This window comes from Lonchura striata, chromosome 5, assembly GCF_046129695.1.
Source record: "Lonchura striata isolate bLonStr1 chromosome 5, bLonStr1.mat, whole genome shotgun sequence".
NCBI classification, from domain to species: domain Eukaryota; kingdom Metazoa; phylum Chordata; class Aves; order Passeriformes; family Estrildidae; genus Lonchura; species Lonchura striata.
The window spans coordinates 71,036,732-71,056,094 of record NC_134607.1 but is presented as its reverse complement, the minus strand read 5'-3'; the positions used below and the strand labels follow the sequence as shown (position 1 = coordinate 71,056,094).

At 41.4% G+C, this 19,363-nt stretch overlaps 1 protein-coding gene across 4 annotated transcripts in view; it reads left to right on the top strand.

The window, feature by feature from the left end:
- Window positions 1-4,432: 4,432 nt before the first annotated feature.
- CHCHD3 (coiled-coil-helix-coiled-coil-helix domain containing 3) overlaps window positions 4,433-19,363 on the top strand; it is a 131,257-nt gene continuing 116,326 nt past the window's right edge. For 2 of the 4 annotated variants that reach the window (XM_077783708.1, XM_021530916.2), the window contains exons 1-2: window positions 4,433-4,601; window positions 5,997-6,066. In XM_077783708.1, coding sequence (XP_077639834.1) covers window positions 4,521-4,601; window positions 5,997-6,066 — 151 coding nt within the window. In that variant the 5' untranslated portion in view covers window positions 4,433-4,520. Of the gene's footprint in view, window positions 4,602-5,996; window positions 6,073-19,363 lie in introns of all 4 variants that reach the window. The other 2 variants (XM_021530917.2, XM_021530914.2) reach the window with 1 other exon arrangement.

Below are 19,363 nucleotides of genomic sequence, written 5' to 3'. Positions count from 1 at the left end.
TTTTAGCTTTCATATTTTTTAGATTCTGTACTGCCTTAATGTGTGCCTTTAAGCTTCATACAAAGTGTCACAAGTTCCCCTCACAGCTCAGTCAGACAAAACAATCCTTTTCCAGCCCCTTGGGTTTTGGGCAGCTTCAGCCCAAAAAGTGCAAACAGCAGCGAATTGAGGAGAGCAATCTGGGAGGATGGGACTGCATCACCTGGAGCTGGAATTGGACAATGAACCCCAACATGGAAATGGACCAAAACTTACAAAAGTGTGAACCCTCGTGACTCAGAGTCCATCTTGTGCCTAGACCTGGCCAGGCTCTTGCACTGCCCAAGGTGTGTCCTTTTGAAGGCCTTTTAATAAATTCCTTCTTTATTCCTTTAACTCTTCTAGCCTCTGTTCCTAGGCATCAATGGGATCCCATTTCCAGCAGAAGGCTCCACTTTCCATGCCACAGGAAAGAGCTGTTTCCACGCTCTGAGACCTTGCAGACATGGCAGGAGGAGCTGAGGAACAATCCCAGCTTTTCCACGCTGAACATTTCCATGGAGCCACCAAGGGACACGTGGCAAAGTCACTCAGTGTGACAGTGACTGAGCAGGACAAAACCTGACAGCAGGAGTGCAATGAGCCATTAGCACCTCACCTATCCAGGGTTTCCATGGCATTTTAAAATTCCTGACACAAGAGCCTGAATTTTAATTGCTATTTGTTCCTGGGCTCATTAGGATTTATTTGGGAATGCCTGGCGAGGCTGTCCTTCAGTACTGGTTGAGTACATTAGAAAAATGGAGTATTGAGTGGGGGAAGAAACATTTCTGCCACAATGGAAGATGTTCAGACAAGGACAAACAGGGTTGGACAAGAGCTCTGTGTTTTAACAAAGAATCAGGCATTTATAACCTGGAGATAAAAATGAAAAACGTGGAAAAGCATGTGGCAGCACAAAGAGTGAAAGCTTTTAACCTAAAAATAAAATAATTATATTGATTATAAACTAACCATTTTTTTGGGCACGGATGAGGCCCCACCTTGATTCCTGTGTTCAGTTTTGGGACCTTCATGACAAGAAGGACATTGAGGGGTTGGGGCATGTCCAGAGCAGGGAATGGAGCTGGGAAGGGTTTGGAGAGGCAGGAAAAGCTGGGAAGGGGCTGAGCCTGGAGCCAAGGAGGCTCAGGGGGACCTTGTGGCTCTGCACAAGTCCCTGCCAGGAGGGGACAGCCGGGGGGTCGGGCTGTGCTCCAGGGAACAGGGACAGGAGCAGAGGGAACGACCTCAGGCTGGGCCAGGGGGGATTTTAGGGAAAATTCTTCATGGGAAAGGTTTGTCCAGCCCTGGCACAGGGATGGAGTTCCCATCCCTGGAGGGATTCCAAAGCCCTGTGGATGTGGCACCTGGGGACATGGGTGGCCTTGGCAGTGCTGGGGAATGGTCAGATTTATCTTAAAGGGCTTTTCCAAACTTTTCTGTGATTCTCTGATTGAAGTTCCTGCTTGTTTTCCAGATTCTCAATTCAATACCTGGAGTTTACCAGCTTGAGGTGGATTTTCTGCTTACACACATCTGAAGTGGGTTCAGATCAATCAACATCAGAAGCAATTAATAGATGCATATTTATTGCTACACTTTTATTTGCCATTCTGCTTTTTTGTTGTCTTTTTCCCCAGTAGAAATGCACTCTCCACTAGCCTCCTACAATCCCATGCGCCACAATTACACTACTCTTAAAATAAGTCCATTATTTATGTGAATATATAAAATCTTCCACCTTTACACAGCACAACTTCCCTTTCTATTTGCAAATTGCTCCTGAGAGTTGTGAGCTGGACACGAGTTTATTCGCCAGCAGTTAACAAATGACTTTTGGACTGCAAATTTGTTGTAGCTTTTTCCAACATTAATTTCTAACAGTATTTTTTTTTTTTTTTTCCATCTAGCAATACCCTCCAAAGAGCTCTCCAGTAGGTCTGGCAGTCCACAGAGAGAAGCTCCTGACATATGGATAGCCCTGGCCTGCAGCAAAGACTCTTTCATTTCCACCTATTAGAGGGGAGCCATAAATTCTGGGGTACCTCGGTCCTGCTATTCCCACTGCCACTGAACTTCCCAGACACAGCAAAATGACCCAAAGCCATTTTGAGATTTAATTCTGCCCATTTGTCCCTTTTTTTTCCTCCCTCTGCTGAAATCTCTGCATATGTTCTGTAATTTCAAGCCATAGAAAGCAATCATAAAAAGCCCCTGGTAGTAAAGAGATGTTGTTAAAGTCTTAATTCCTAAATATAAATCTCTCTGTTCAGTGAGGTGAGGGTTGTGTCTGGACTCTGCCAAATATAACTGGGGAGAGCTGCTTCTGATTTGGAGCTGAGCATTTCCACAAGTTCCATCACTCACTGAATAAACACATTTTGACCCTTTAAAAACATTCCCAGAGGAGAAAAATAAAGAAAACTCATTGCTGTCAGTGTGTTGGTGCTCAGAATGAAGACAGAGAGATCCACATTTATTCCCTGGGAAAAAAAAACCAAAACAAAAAAAAAAAAAAAAACAAAAAAAAAAAAACAAAACAAACCAAACCAAAAAACCCACAGTTCCAGGGATGGTGAATTTTGAACAGTGCCCCCTTGTAGAAAGTGATTTAACATCTATAAAAACAGCCCCTAAACATCACATCACACCCCTCAGGAGAACTCAAGCTCCGTGTCCTTGAAATACTCCCCAGCAATTTTTATTTGGTAGCAAAGTGGCCATCAGCCAAGGCTCCAGCAATATGTTAAACCCCAAGGAAGGCAGACACTGCTGCAATGCTGCCTGGCAGACACTTTATATCCAAATAAAAATTGGCTGAAAATGGATCAGGAAGGCAGGGGCAGCTCTGCTGGTGCTGCTGGTGGTGTTTGTGTGCAGGCAGAAAAATGAGAAATCACACAGGCTGCAAAAAGCTGCTGGGATTGTGGTGCAAAAACCACCTCGGGACAAAGGAGGGGAAGGTTTTGGGATCACTTTGGTGAAAATGGGAAGGGGAAAAGAAGCAAAGAGAAAGTTTCCCAAATATCATAGTGGTTGTTATTTGTTAGCGTTTGACCCAGCAATTTAGGGCTTCAGGAGTGTGGAAAATGCATATTTTATGGTTGGCTTTTCGCAAATGTTACAATGAATATTATATGTGTAATGTTAGAAAGTTATGCTCTATTAATTCTTTTAAGTAGTCTGTTAAATATAGTTTTAGGTTACAAGATAATGTTAAAATAGAAACTCTGCGATATAGGATTTGTTACAAACTCAAGCAAGAAGATGTGATAATCAAGAAATTCTTCACATACAAATGTCAGTGAAAGAGGCCCATAAAAAGTTCCAGCCTCCTTATCAGAAAAGAAACATCCTTCCACCTTCTCCCCGTCTTTTTGAAACCAACAAGATTAAAGAAAAGAGGTTAACAAAAACCAGAAAAGTTCTTAATTTACAAAGAATTTATGCATCATGTATGAGGTATATGAATATGCAACAGGCTGTTGCTTTTAAGGTTATTCCTTTTCATAACTTAAGTGTCCTAAATCTTCCAAAGGAGAGAAATTTATGGCTTCTTATCAGAATAAACTAATTTCTTCAGGCCTTGCTCAGACTCAAAGACACCATAGGGATTAAAGGAAACAGTTGAAATACAACAGACAGAGTTCTTGTTTTAAATAGAATGTGTGCATGACCATGAAAATATATGAATATGCAACAGGCTGTTGCTTTTAAAGTTATTCCTTTGTTCACAAGGGATGCTTTTTGTGACTTAGTGTCTGAGACCATCCGGACGTCCATAATTCTTTGCTTTTTATTGTCTTGTAACTATCCTAACTCTAAACTTTATTACTCTAATTGTATTACTATTTTTATAACCGTTTTATTATTATTATTAAACGTTGAAAATTTTAAAACCCAAGTGATTGGCGTTTTTCACAGCCCTGAGGCCGTTCCCTCTGCTCCTGTCCCTGTTCCCTGGAGCACAGCCCGACCCCCCGGCTGTCCCCTCCTGGCAGGGACTTGTGCAGAGCCACAAGGTCCCCCTGAGCCTCCTTGGCTCCAGGCTCAGCCCCTTCCCAGCTCCCTCAGCTTCTCCTGCCTCTCCATTCCCTTCCCAGCTCCCTCAGAGGATTTTCAGCATCCCGGAGATGCTGGCAGGTGCTCAGGTACCACAGGGATTCAGGGACGGACAGAACTACACTACCCAGCGCGCACCGCGCGGATGGGCAAGCCCATCCCCCTTCCTCCCTTCGCGGAGCATCACGGGACTTGTAGTCCCCGCGCCTCTCGCCAAGTTCACCCCGAGAAAGTTCCCTCACCTTTCCGGGTGTCGCTCCCCGCCATGGGGAGGGCCGCGCCGTTTCCATGGCGACGCGCCGGCTGAGCCAATAGGAAGCGGCGTTCTACCTGCGGGGGCGCGCGGCGGGCCAATGGGGAGCGGCGTTGCTCCGGGGTGCGCTGGCAGCGTGCTGGCCGAGTCTCCTTGAGGACCGCGCGTGTGTCCGCGGGCCGCGATGGGCGGCGGCGGCAGCACCCGGCGCGTCACGTTCGAGGCGGACGAGAATGAGAATATCACCGTGGTCAAGGGCGTGCGGGTGAGCGCGGGGCCGGCCTGGGGCTCGGCCTGCCCTGCCCGCGGTTCCCTTTCCCACTCTCCCTCCCCCCGGCCCCGCAGTGATTTCCCCTCGTGTGGCGCTCCCCGCCGTGGCCCGCAGTGATTTCCCCTCTCCCGGGATCAGGAGCCGTTCTAGGGGCGGTGTGTGACTACGGGCGCTGCGTTTGTCTTTCCCTGACCTCCACAGCGGAGCTCCTCCCTTTTCCCTGCTGTGCCCGCCGAGGATCCAACTTCTGTTCCCCCCTCTCTCTGTTTGCCTCGGCTTGGAAGGACATTAAAGAGCATCCAGAGCCACCCCTGCCATGGCAGGGACACTGCCACTGTCCCAGGGTGCTCCAAGCCCTGTCCAACCTTGCCTTGGACATCCCAGGGATGTGGCAGGAATGTCACCCCTGCCTGTCTCTAATATCCCAAATACAACTTGTGACACAAGGCACTTGGGGAATTCCTGCAGCTTAGGGATTCTTTCCATGTGTGGCTCCTACCAGGAGTGATAATTTATCATTTATTGCTGGTTTTAGTGAGGGGAGAGGTGCAGGAGGAGCCCTGAGAGTTCATTATGTTTCAGCAAATGGATATTTTCCATTTCTTGAGTAAATAGGTGATAGTGATATAAGTATAATATAATTTATATGTTCCATAGAGAGTGGAGTTCATGTGCTCTGAAATGTGGCACAGCCTGCCCAGAGCAGCTGGGGCTGCCCCTGGATCCCTGGAATTGTCCAAGGCCAGGTTGGATGGGGTTTGGAGCAACCTGGGACAGTGGAAGGTGTCCCTGCCATGGCATGGACTGGAATTAAAACTCTTTCAAGGTTTCTTCCAACCTGATTTGCTGAAAGAAGTTGTAAGCCACAAGTCCTTATGCTAATAATTCTTTCCCTTTTGTTAATTTTACCCATGGGCTTCCATAGATCTGGAACTGGAGGCTGCTCTGCATATTTTGAGTGTTCTTCTGTGCTCGTGTCAACATCAGAATGAACTTTGTGTTCGCCTGTGACCACCTGTGTTGCACAGGTCCTTGGAGGGCGTTCCAGGATGAAGTTCTTCCTGGGTTGAGTGCTCTGCACCTCAGAAGGGCAGATTAAATCAGTGAGAAAGGCAAAATTGCTGATTAATTACCAGCAGCACACCCAACGGTGTTATTTCCTTGACTCTTCCTGTACCCTCAGTGAGAGCCAAAATCATTTCATTCTGTTTATTTGTGAGCTGAGCGCTCTGAACAATTCAGGGCATTATTTTGTGTTGGGGGTTGAATTTTAGCAGCTGCCATGTCTTGGAGAGAAGCTCCAGGCCGTGTTTTTATCAACTTTTATTCCTTTTGGAGGGGCAGTGGGGATGAAGAAGGAGCTCAGGGTGCCCCTCTTGTGTTTTGCAGTTGTCTGACAGCGTCATCGATCGGATGAAGGAGCCTTCCTCGCCCACTGGGAGACAGCACCGAGGATCAGGTGCAGGTTTGCTCCTGCTTTTCAGCTTTTTAGGGGGAAAAAAAATCAGATGTGCCCTTCAGAGCATCCTGATGAACTCCTTGCCCTTTCACAGGGATGATTTTTTTTGACATTAACTTTTCGGCTCATCTTTAGGTTGTAGATTTTTAGAGGAGTTAATTCCTCTTTGGTTTTGTTTTAGGTTTTTTTTTTTTTCTTTTTTCTGGCTAACTTTCATGTGTAAAACACAGAGTTGGCTTTTCCCATTCTCAGTTCCCAGTTTCCATCCCCATTCCCAGTATCCCATTCCCAGTTTGTTTCGTTTCCCATTCCCAGTTTGTTTCGTTTCCCATTCCCATATCCTATCCCAATTCACAGTTCCCATTCCTAATTCCCAGTTCCCTATCCCCAGTTCCAGTTCCCATCCACATCCCCATTCCCACGCTGTTATCCCTCATTAAAGACTTAAAAAACTCCCAAAACACCTTAGAACAAGCAAATATCCAAGTATGTCTTAAGTTCTTCTTGGTCCTTTCATCAAACTGACTTTTAGTTTGGGAATGTTCTGCTGAAACACACTTAAGCAAAGATTAGAAGGAGAATGTGCTCTTTTCCTGTCCTGGAATGGTGAAAATCAGGGATGTAGAGATCAATGGTTTTCTTAACTCCTTATATTTCATCACTGAGGGATGTTGGAATGCATCAAACCTCGTGGCAGGAGTGTTCTGCTCTCATTTAAAATCCTTCAGCACAGGGAGCAGGACACAGCTGCTGCAGGAGTGAGGAGCAGAGATTGGAACAGGTGATTTGGGGTCTCCCTGAAATCTGGAAGTTCAAGTAAGGCTCTCCTCGGTGCTCCAGCAACATTCCTGAGAGCAGAATTCCCTTTTGCTTTCCAGGAAATCCCAACGAACTCAGCACTGATTAAACACCAGTCCTGCAGCATTGACTTGAGTAGACAGAATTTAGCATTTTTCTTTTTTTCCTGAGCATAAATTTGGTTTCCTGTTAATTGGAGGGTCTGTCCCAGAATCCCAAAGTGGTTTGGTTGGGAGGGACTTAAAAGATCTCTTCATTCCAGTCCCCTGGACTGGGAATCTTCTTTCCTGTTTTTTTTTTTTAAATAGTAGCTTTTTCATTGTGTCCTTGGACTTCATTATGGTGAGGAAGTTATTCCAGATAAAGGATTTTTATGGAACAGCACTTGCATGTCCTACCTGTTTTTCTGTGCTGTTTGCTGTTAATCCATAAATGTGAATTATGGGAATGGTTTTGTGAGCAAGCTCCTGGGATTTTTGGGGTGTGGGAGGGATGTAAGACCCCAGGAATTCTCTGCTAATTTACACCGTTGCATATATTGAGCTTTCATTTTTGTTTCTCTTTGTGGGAAATAGTGTTTTTTTAAATTTTTTTTTGTTGGTTAGTTAAGTTCTTTTTTGTTTATTTTGGGTTTTTCTTTTAGTTGAAAGACTTGGAGTGAGCCCAGAGTTTATCAGGGGGATGGAGCAGCTCTGCTGTGAGGAAAGGCTGGGACATTTGGGATTCTTCAGCCTGGAGAAGAGAAGCTGGGAGTGACCTCAGTGTGGCCTAAAGAAAGATGGAGAGGGACTAGGGACAAGGATGGAGGGACAGGACCCAGGGAATGGCTCCCACTGCCAGAGGGCAGCCAGGGATGGGATCTTGGGAATGAGGAATTCCTGGCTGGGCTGGGATTGCCAGAGCAGCTGGGGCTGCCCCTGGATCCTGGAATGCCCAAGGAAAGGCTGGACATGGGGACATTGTCCAGTGTCCCTGCCCATGGATGGGGTGGAATTAAAATCTGTTTAAGGTCCCTTTCCAACCCAAACCATTCCAGGATTCCATGAACTGCTCGACCTTCTCAAGCTTGGAAAACATTAAGTATATTTTTCCTTGAAGAACTTGTGATTTTGGGGAAGTGCTTCTGTATTTCAGACAAATAACACTGTAAAAAAATAAGAAAAGATGTCTACAGGGAGAAACATTAGAGCTCTTAAACCCAGCTCTTTCTTCCAGGCAAGCCTCTGATAGCTTTTGGTGGAGGAATAATGGATTCAGTTACATGGAAGAATGTGTGTCTTGTTGCTTGCCAATAATGATGAATTTATTGACTTGAGTTTGGGGTCAGAAAATGAAATTACATCCACTTACACTGAAACTTGACATCTAAAGACAACGTCTGAAAGCATCTCAGCTTGCTTGGCTCACTTGCTGTCTTCTGAGTAATATTAAATGCACTAAAATATTTAACAAGTGTAAAATCTTTCAAGACTGTCTGTAATTCCTAAAGCAATATTGATGGGAAGTAATTTGGTCAGGCAATGAGGTTTAGTTTTTTTTCCCTGGGTGTGTATTATACCTAAAGCTTCAGACAGAGGGAATGGTTTGATTCATTTTAGCTTCATGCATATTGGAAAAACTAATAGTTTATTAGGGGAAAAAAAAAATAAATGCTTAAATTATCAAGATTGTCAGTATCTCAGTAATTTTTTTTTCCCTTTGCAGAAACAGATTCTAGTAAGGGCGCAGAGGGTTTTTCTCCTTTTTTTTTTTTTTTTTTTTTTTTTTCCCACTGTATTTATTATTATAAATCAGCCAAGGCCCCCTGTCACAAAATGTTGTTTAGGGGTGTAGTAAAATGAGCCCTGCTGGTGCCTCCTCAGGAGCTGGGTGATTCCTTCCTATTTTCATGGATTAATTTCTGTGGTTTGGTGTCTTTTTTTTGTGTTGCTGTCTGGTTTTGGGTGGGGTGTCAGTGGCTCTGGATACCTTGTGGCAGTCAGAAACATGTGAAGATATTATTGGGATGTTCAGGAATGAGGATTTCAAGTGATGGGTTCTAATTGGAGACAAATCCAGGATATAACTGAGCTTTAGGAAAACAAACTGCACCTTTTGGTTGTGGGGTCACATAGGAGAAAGCTCTCAGGGATACATTTGGGGAAGGTGGGAGATCCTTAAGGACATCCTATTCCAGGTACATGGAAGCACATTCCAATACCCAGAAAAGTTAGGGTTTTTATTAAATATAATATTTTTGAAGTGTTGCAGCATGTCCTGATGATATTAGTAATTATGGGTAGCTGGATACTACATGAAAAACTGAAGTTAAAACTGGAATGTCTCAGGAAAAAATGAGAAGGAGGACTCTACAGTATTGCTTGTGAGAATTATTTTGTGTTTTCAGTTTTTGTGAGCACCTGGAAGTTCAGAGTTGGGCTGAATTTCTGCCAGTTAAGCAAGAATCCTCTGCAAATAAACCCTGGCAGTTCTTTGCCCTTTCATGTATTAATTGCTTCCATCCACCTTTTTGTTCCAACAGCACTTTTTCTCTGCATGAACTGAAAGATGAAATAAACTGACATTTGTGATGTCACTCTCTAGAATTCCTCTTATTTTTAGAACAGGGAAAAAAAAACAAAACAGGTTTGGCAGTGCCTGGGTTGATTCCCTTTGCTGGGAGACACCTGGAAAGCTCAGGAAGTTCCTGATGAGGATTTTCCACTTTCCTTCCTGCAGCAGGAGCCAGGAGAGCTTGGGTTCTGCATTTGTGTTCATTTGCCCTCCTCTATTTACAGCTCTGGGAGTTCTTCATAAAAAGAGTTTTAAATTTGTACTGGAAACCTGAAATAAATCGAGTAGGACCCTGAGGCATCACTGAGATGGCTGTGGATCACTGCTAGCCTGAAAGGCCATTATTTGCTTGATAGAAATTAATATTACTAGTATTAATAACAATATTCACAATAATAATACATAATAATAAAATTTATAATATGTATTTATATGTTATTAATATTATCACTATACCATTATACATTAGTATATAATATCAATAGACAGTATTATATTCAGTATTATTATCACATTATATAAAAATATATATTTAATATATATTCCAATATATATTTTTATATTACATATTTATATTATTTTTATAATTATTATTAATAATAATATTCCTTTTCAGTGAGGTGCCTTGATATCCTTTTGGTTAAAGGTATTGATGGAATTGTTTTATTGTCCAAAGGTGAAACGTTTTTTAACTCACCAGGTGGCTACATGTGGCAAAGTTGTAGTGCTGGCAGTGGAACAGCAAATTTTTAGAGGAGCTTGACATTCCTGTTATTGGATTGCAGGAGAGTAGGGAAGATGGAGTTATGCACTGGAATTGGAGGAAGCTGCAGAAATTCAAAGTTTTGCTGTCTAGGTGATGTGCAGGGTGCTCTGTGAGTGCTTTCAGGTGGCTGGATGAGCCCTTGTCAAATGGTGCTGAAATTCCAGGGAAAAACTGGCAAATCTGGGGAGTAGAATATGGAAAATATCCATAATTGTGTAAAAGGAATGTGCCCCTGGATCCCTGGAATGTCCAAGGAAATGTTGGACACTAGGGCTGGAGCAGCCTGGGACAGTGGGAGGCATCCCTGCCATGGCAGGGGTGGCACTGGAGGGGCTTTAAGCTCCTTTCCACCCAAACCAGTCCATGAACATCTAGAACCTGGTGAATTGTCATCTTGCAGGGCATGAGTGAAAAAGCTGAATTACTCTGTGGTACTCTACTCCCAAGCAGCATTTTGGATCTCCCCTGAAGCCCTGCTGTTGGCATTTCAGCAGCCCTGCACCTCTGGGCTGCCTGGTTTTGATGCTTCCTAGGTGCTGAGATATTGGAAATGTAGTGACCCTGGTGGGAAGAAATGCTGATGTCTGACTCCAGTTCAGGAGGCTGAATGATTTCTTTATTATAACTATACTATAATACATTCATATACTATTTAAAGGAGATACTAAAACTACATACCTACTTTTTCTAACTACCATATCTAACTCCCAACTCGTGCCCCTCTCTGAGAGTCCAGCCCCAGGTGGGTTGCATTGGCCATCAGGCTCAAACAATCCTCACCAGAATCCAACCCAGCAATCACCCCAGGGAAACAATTCTCCAAACACATTCCACATGGGAAAAACAAGGAGCAGAAATAGAAATTGTTTTCTCTTTCATTTCTCTCTGTGCACCTCTATGAAAAATCCTGACAGGATTTTTTGCCACACTGAGACATCCCCTGGAATGAGGTATTTTACACTAAAGGCAAGCAGGAATAAATGGCAAAAGGTGTTGGAACATCTCCTGCAAATGTGATGTTTTTAACCTATGACTGATGTTACAATGAAACTCATCTGCTCATTATCCTAACATGGCGTGCAGTGATTTAAATCACCAGAAACTTCCCACCAGAACATCTTAAATATATAATGAAATATATTTAAATATGTTCTAAGAAATGCCACTTGTGTTAACATGAACCTAGAGCTTGACATGATAGAAATTGGGGTTGAAGGAAGTATTTTCCAGTGAAGGTGGCAAATGGAAGCTGTGCCTGCCTCTGGATTCCCTGGAAGTGCCAAAGGCCAGGCTGGATCACCCTGGGATGGGGAGTGGACCTGCTGAAAACTCCAAAATCCATCCCAACCCATTGTGGGATTCTGTGTTTGTGTCACTGTGCAGTTTGGGCAGGCCAAATGTAGCAGGGGTTTCTCTGTCTGTTCTTCCTCTTTTTGTTTCTTTCTTTAGGATTAAATAATCCTGCTCATCTCTCTGAGGGAGGCATTGAGGGCTGGAATAGCACTGAGTGGTTCCCAACCTCCTTCTCCTCCCACTGTTGCTTTATTGGTTATTAATTGGTGTTGGAAAGGGAACCAAAGAAACAGTTTCTGAGGTTTTCAAGCATTCTGCAAATGGAGGAATTCAGTGTTTCAATCTGTGGGATTGAGCTGCGGTTTTGTTTTCTTTCCCTACACGAGGGCCAAGGTGAAAGCCAATTTATCCCATGACTATTGTCAGATATCATGGGGACATTTAATTGATTTAATGGTTTCTTATTTTACAACTGATGGAAAACTTTGGTTATTCCAGATGAAATTAAAAGGAGGAGCCCTGGATGTGCCAGGTCCTGTACTCATATGTGGAAGTAAATAGGTCTCAGGCACACTCATTGCAGTGACAGTCACTTTCTTCTATAGTTTTTGCCTTTTACAAATTATTTTCTGCGTGTGGCTTCTTGCAGAGAGGCAGAATTTATTTTTCAAGGAGCCTTCATTTAGAAACATCACTTTTTGTTTCCATCTATTCTTAGGAACAGGTAATTTTTATGTACTGCCTTCCATGTGCTTTTTGGGTCTCTGGTGGATTTGGGGAAATTAAATTTCATGCTATTCTGCTTTAGGCTGCCTGTGCTCTATTAGGGTTTGCTGAGTGCAGACGTTGCCTCTCCAAATCTTGTGTAGCACACAAATAAAGGGATTTTTGTCGCAGCTGCTGTTTAACAAGCACATCCAAAGTATTTGCTTAGCAATGGCTTGTGAGTTAAAAGTCAAAACCTTCTGCTTTTTAATGTGGGAGCACAAGATTTGTGCTTGCTAAAGCCTCATCCTCCAGTGCTTAGCAGGAAAATCATTTTGGAAAACAGCTGTTGGTGGTTGCTGTATGATTTTTGTATTAATTTTTATTAAGATCAGTTCAGGAGGAAGAGTTAAGTTCATGGAGCCCTTTGCAAAACATCAGGAAATAATGAGTTTTAAGGACTGAATCTTTATGCATTTATGGATGGAAGTGGTGCCGTTGCCTTTTGCTAGTTCTGAGTAAATTGTTTTGTAGTTAAATCCTGGCAAAGCTTTAGGACTTTGAGCCCAGCCTTAGGCTGAGTTTGTTGAAAATGCAGCCAGAGTTTATCTACTGTTTACGAGCCAGACTTGTGTGCTAGGGTTTTTGAGTTTGGGAGTTTTATGTATGTTAAAATTAATTAAAAACCTGTCTAACAACATGTTTGGTTTTGTTTTTTCTTTCATTTTTCCTTCGTTTTGGTTACTTTATACATTAAAAATCAGAAAATGCCTGTTTGGGACCCATTTGTCATGGTCTTTGTTAGAAATCTCCCACGTGTGTTCTTGCAGAATTGTCTCTGTTCTGTCCCAATCCTCCTTTGTCCTTCAGAGACCTTCCAGGGATTATAGGTCAGAAAGCCCAGATAGTTGGCTGAGATAAAGAGCTTTGTAATTTAAGGGATTGTTGGAATAGAAGTCATTTGGAGCAGTTTGAATGATTTTTTTTTTTTTTTTAATCTTCAAGAACAAAAATAAAACATTGACCATTTTAAGGAGATAAACCCAATGAGTAAATTAGAGCTGTTTGATTTCACCAACACGAGTCCTGATAGCACCAGGCAAGGAAATTGTCATTCTGCTGTGTAGAATCCTCTCTGGTTTTATAGTACAACAGATATTCTTATCCAAATTTATCTCTGCACTGACTGGAGAAGCAGAGGAGTTTAAGTGCATTTGTTTCCTTTGTATTATTGAAAAATAGCACTTTTTAGATATATAACACCACTTCAGCAGCATGAGGAGACCTCCACGTAATAAAACCTTTAGGTTTTAATAGTAAATTGCTACTTTTCTTCCCATCCCAATTTATTTACAGAGAGAGACTCCTCAGTGTGGTAGGAAAAAACACTTTAAGTGGACGATTTAATCGCATTAAGATGAAAAGAAAAGCTTTGTTTTATTCTTTCATCTTCAGGCTGCAGCAAAGTGTTCCTAAAGCTCTTCATCACTTGTCAGCTGAGGCAGGTTAAGTGTTTTGTTGGTGCTGCTGCTTGAAAGCCTTGTGCAGTTGTTTTTTAGTTAAACAGGAGGTACCACTTAGAGATCCTTTTCCTCAGCCTTGAGGGAATGGGAAAAACTTTTATTGCCACAATTTTTTTCCCCCTGTCCTGCTTTGCTTGTGTTTTGAACTCCTTGACTTTCAACGATGTCATATTAAGGTTTTAGCCAACACCAGCTGAAAATTTGGCTTCAGATATTCCTCCCTGGTGGTTGGAATTGAAATTTAAGGAGTAAGGAAAGGGCATTTCCCTTTTTTTTTTTTTTTTTTTATTTGCAAGGTTTATTGTGTGCCGCTGGCAATGCTTCACAGAGCCTATTTATCAGATTCTCATTTTTAGCTTCATTAACCACGTTTGATTTCACCTCATGTTAATCAAATAAAAACAAGCATTTAATCTCAGCTGCTTTTTTAGGATGGGAGATGGTGGTTCTTGCCACAAAGGTTCTGCTTCTCCTTTTATCTCTGCAAGTTTTCACCGGATAAGTTGAATGGTTTGTCCAAGATGTTTCACTTTCTTCTTCCTTTGCTTTTCCTTTCTTCTTCCTTTGCTTTTCCTTTCTTCTTCCTTTGCTTTTCCTTTCTTCTTCCTTTGCTTTTCCTTTCTTCTTCCTTTGCTTTTCCTTTCTTCTCTTTCTTCCTCTTTTTCTTCCTTTTCCCCTTTTCCTTTCCCCTTTCCTTTTCCCCCTTCCTTTGAGGAGGCAATTTATCCTTGATAAAGGTCTCCATTATCCCTGATCCTACTGATTGACATTTCTCAACAAGGGGAGATAGCACCAATTTAGGAAATGTAAGGAGGAAAAAAAGAATATCAGGAGAAATGGGTAGGAAGACTTAATAGGCAGTGGTTATTCAGAAGAGTGATTTAGGTGTTAATGAGAAACCAAAGGAAGCTGGAAATTTTGGAGGAGCAGCACTGATATCAGATCACGTTGGTCAAGACTTGGTGGTTTTGTGTTTCTATGCCAGTGTTGAACACATTTATTTTTGCTTTTATTCTGCTTTTATTTTTGCTTTTATTCTGCTTTTATTTTTGCTTTTATTCTGCTCAGCTGGCAGAAGTAAAGAGAATGTTCTATTCAAAGTGAACCTTAGGAATTTCTGAATTCTCTGGGAGCATCTTTGTGATAATCAAATTATTCTTTCTCCTGAAGATTTTCATATTTCACCTCTTCAGTCTCCTTTTTTCCCCCCTGTAATACCTTGGTTTTCTTCCTGCTTACAATTTGTAACACAAAAAACCACCATTTGTAGTAAGTATTGCATCAGCTGAGACCAGTCATTGGTACAAGTGATTTTTATTAGCAGATCTCATTGCAAATTATTAAAAATGCAGGTGTTGGATTAATGATGTTGTGAGAATTTCAAGCATTTCAGCATTATCTTTTATTTTCATACAATTTCTGAATAATGAAAATAAACATTAACATCATAATTACATATTGTTTACAGCCTGCTTTCAGTTATTATTAAAAGCAGCAATACAGGCCGGAATATTGAGCTGAAAACACACATTTCAAAGTTGACAATGCTGTAGCTGTGTGCTGATAATTCAATTAAAAAAAAACTGCTTTGGCTGGAGTTGGAGAAAAAGCATCACAAAGTCTGTAAATCACCTCCAGTTTCCTTGAGAGAAATAAATCCTTTCTAGGAGTTATTTGAGGGTGCAGATATTTAAAATGTGAATATTGGCTATTTCTAAGCTGGCTTCTTGGCTCCTGCTGTTAATATTACGTGAAATAAATGTTTTTTCCACTTGGTCACTGAGTTCCAGATTATTCTCCAAAATAAACAAGCTGCTGTACGGGGTGTTGAAATATGGAAATCTTGTCTTCAAGGAATAAGGAAATACTTGGAAATTCTCCTTTTTAAAAGTGTTCAGGACGTTGTACAAACATTTAAATGATTTCCCTCATCCCTTCTTCAGTCGGTAATTCCAAGCCTGAACGTGCTGGAGTTTCCATCAGAGCTGGATAAACAAATTGTACAATTATGGTTTGCTCTGCTCTGCTGGATCCTTTGTAGCAGCCTCTTGTTACCACCTGACTGAATGAGCAGGAGATGAGATTGGAGCACACCACAGCAGCTGCTAAAGATCCACTCGCTTCTCACTGCTGCTTTCTTTGTCCCCACTTGGAGATGAAGTGATTGCTTTCAAATTTCTGCAGCCTTTTGGTGCCCCTGTCATCGATAAATGAAATTAGGGCTTGATATGGAGATAGTCACCTTTTTTACTTTTCTCAATATTCAGCTTCTACTGGGAATTTTTTTTAAATCCCTTTAAAATTTAGTGCTCAGGTGTTAAATGGCTTTAAATATACAATGTGGAAGTTTGATATCCTGATTTATCTTCCCATGTGACTCCAACACTGAGAAATCTGTTTAATGCTATCAGCAGAGCTATTGATGAGTCTTATCTTCTTTTTTTTTCATTAACCTTTCCCTGTAAGGACACTTCCACTGCTTGCTATTTTCACAGGATTATGGACTCTCATGTTTTTCTCTCCCAGAACGGCTTTTAAAGTTACTAACCAGTTTTAGCCACAGAGGTAGATTTCTCAAGGATAATTAATTTATTCACATGTTTTTTGAATTGGTGTCAGTGGCACTGTTGCAGAATTTTGTGGCATTCATAAAAGCTTCCTCAGAGGGATGTGCTCAGGACACATGGGGAAAATTCATACTGGATGTGGATCTGCTGCAGAATGGTCACAAAACCTCTCTTAAAGCACCTTTTCCATCATTACTGTCCACTTGCTTTTTCCATCATTCTTGTCTTTTCCTGCTTTAATTGTAGATTTTCTCCTCCGTGTCTCACTTGCTTCCCCTTCCACCTTACCAATGCTTTTAAAATTCTGCATTATTCTTTCCATCCTCCTTCTTGCTGAATTTCCTCACTCATTTGGGTTGGAAAAGACCCTTAAGATCATAGAATTATGAACTGGAAGTACCTTAAAGATCATTTTGTGCCATGGGCAGGGACACCTTTCACTATCCCAGGCTGCTCCAAGCCCCGTCCAACCTGGCCTTGGACACTTCCAGGGATCCAGGGACAGCCACAGCTTCTCTGAGCACCCTGTGCCAATGTCCCCACCTTAAAAAGAGAATTTATGTCACACACATTTGATCTGTGACATCAAGGAATAACTTAATGAATGGCTTTAATGGACAGGAGTTAAAATGAGTGCTGGGTGCAGGTTTGGGGCGTGCTGATCTATAAAAGCTGAGCCACCTGTCCCACAAAGAGTTGCAATGTGAATATTTGACAGTAAAATTCCATTCCTGGAGCCTGTATTGCTGCCCATGGAAAGGTATAAAAATACCCTCCCTCAAGGCCTCTGCGAGTGAGTGATGAGCAGCTTTGTGATCTCCTTATTCCTGCCCAAAGTGGCTCCAGGCCGGAGCTGAAATGGGGGAAGAATGACTTTTCAGTGCCACTGATAGTGCACAATCACAGCTGGAGATCTCTCCTCAGAGATGGTGGTGGCAGATGAACTGAACATCAAAATTTGCTATTTTTGTAGCCCTGGCAGTGCAGGGAGGCCCATCTGGGAGTGTTGGACTGAGCAGGAGTGGTGGGCAAATCTTTGCCATTAGTGGTGACTTTTAAGAGATGTTTCAGTTGAAAAACCCTTTTTACTTCTCTGCTACGTGTAAAAATCCATAATTATTTCCCTGCCCTCTGCAGTGGTAAAAGGAGTTTGTTGAAATATGTGTGAAAGAATTTAAAACAGATTTTTTTCCAAGAAGATGAAAAGAACACCAGTAAATTTCCCTGCCCTGTCAGATAAAATAGCTTTACAATAAACTTCTGAACCATAAAGATCAGGAACTGGACAACTTAAATTGTCCTGAAAGGACACCGCATGCTTAATCCTCTTGAAAGCAGAATCATCAAATCCTTCTTATCGTTGCTTACAATATGATTATTATTTTTTTAATGTTCAGTTATGGAATCCTGATGCTTTCATCCATTGTGTTCCACAAGAAAAGCCTTCCACTGTATGTGGAGCAGGGATTACTAAAACAGCTGAAATGGGAATTTTCTCCACTGCTGTATTCTGTTTAAGGCAAGGATGGTATTTTAAAGGTGTTTCATTATTTTTATTAATGATTTTAAATTAACAGGAGGGCAGAATGACTTATGGCTAAACAGCTGCTGAAATAAGTTATTATCTCTATATTTGATTACAGAGTTGGGGGGAAAGATGGGCTATGAAGAAGGTTTGGTTGAAATAATTCCCTACCTTCCAAGGGCATCAAGAAAAATTGAAAAAGTCATATTAAAACTCCACACAATCATTTATCCACACAGCAGGAGTTCCTGCAGAAACTAAAAATTAGGGGAATTTTTATTAACTGACTTTTTAAACTCAGTACTCTTACTGGTGGGAAATACCTGATTTTATGGACTCTCGTATTTTGAATTGTATTGAATATATTTCATTTTTTTTCTCTTGTACAGCATCCCTGTGTCCGTCACCTGGTTATCAAATTAAAGTCTTTCAAGACAGGAGATTTCAAAATATAAAAAAATATGTCAAACCCACATATTTTTGGTAGTGTGACTCTCAGAAACGAATTATTTTTATAAAACACAGCTGTTAGCTCTGTTTTAGGTAGAACCTAATTCAAAGGATCACAGGGGAAAACCTCCTCATTCTGTTTTTTCCAGCCCCCTCATAAATCCAGTGTGATTTGCTTTATCCCAACATTAATGGGATATTGAAAGGAGACTATTCCAAATTTAATAGGAACTGACTTTGCTTTGTTACTTGTAGACCACGCACTGTCTTGTTTCTAATTGAAATTAGTATAAATTGATTGATACCCACATTTACATTGGAAAATAGGGAATGTAATCTATGCAAGAGCGCCTTTGGAAAGTAAAATATTAAATATTTTTAAATTATGCACACTTAATTGCATTGTTTTTGTATTTCATTAGCCTATGAGCTCGTGTGAAATATTCCTGCACATTACCAATATTTAACAGTTAATAAAAATTTCTGTCCTTGGAGGGCAGCTTTGTTTGTACTGAATTGCTGATTGGAAGAAGTGCCTGGAATTGGGAATTTCAGTGGAAAAGTTGCTGGGTGTGCTGGTAGTTGAATTTGTATGAGTCTGAAAGTAGAGTTTATTCTTGAGAATGCTCTTTAAAAATAATAATATTGAAGGAAACCCACAGCAGTTTAAATGCTGGGTTTTAAAGCACAGAAATTACTTTTTTAGCGTTGTTAGGGTTTTCACTGAAGAGATGGTTCATTATTGTTTTTATTGAGTGCAAGGCTAATTTGGGTTATTCGTAAGGTTAAAGACCAGGTACAGCAGTATTTGAAACCTACTAAATTTTAAAAATAATTTCCTATTTTCTCTCTTGTGTTGCTCCCAGCAAATCCAGGGCTCTTTGAGAACTAAAAATTAAAGAAAGCAGAATAGATTTCAGGGTGTTGTTGTCTTCCCAGCTGATTTAAACACACCAAATACATTTCCTACAGCTTTAATTGACATTGAAATTATCTCTTCCACTATCCCTGGTTGCTCCAAGCTTTGGATAATTCCAAGGCTGTAGAAACAGTTTCTTCCTGTTCTTACTGAAGATTTTTGGGTGACCTGTGGAATTTAGATATGGTCCAAACCAGA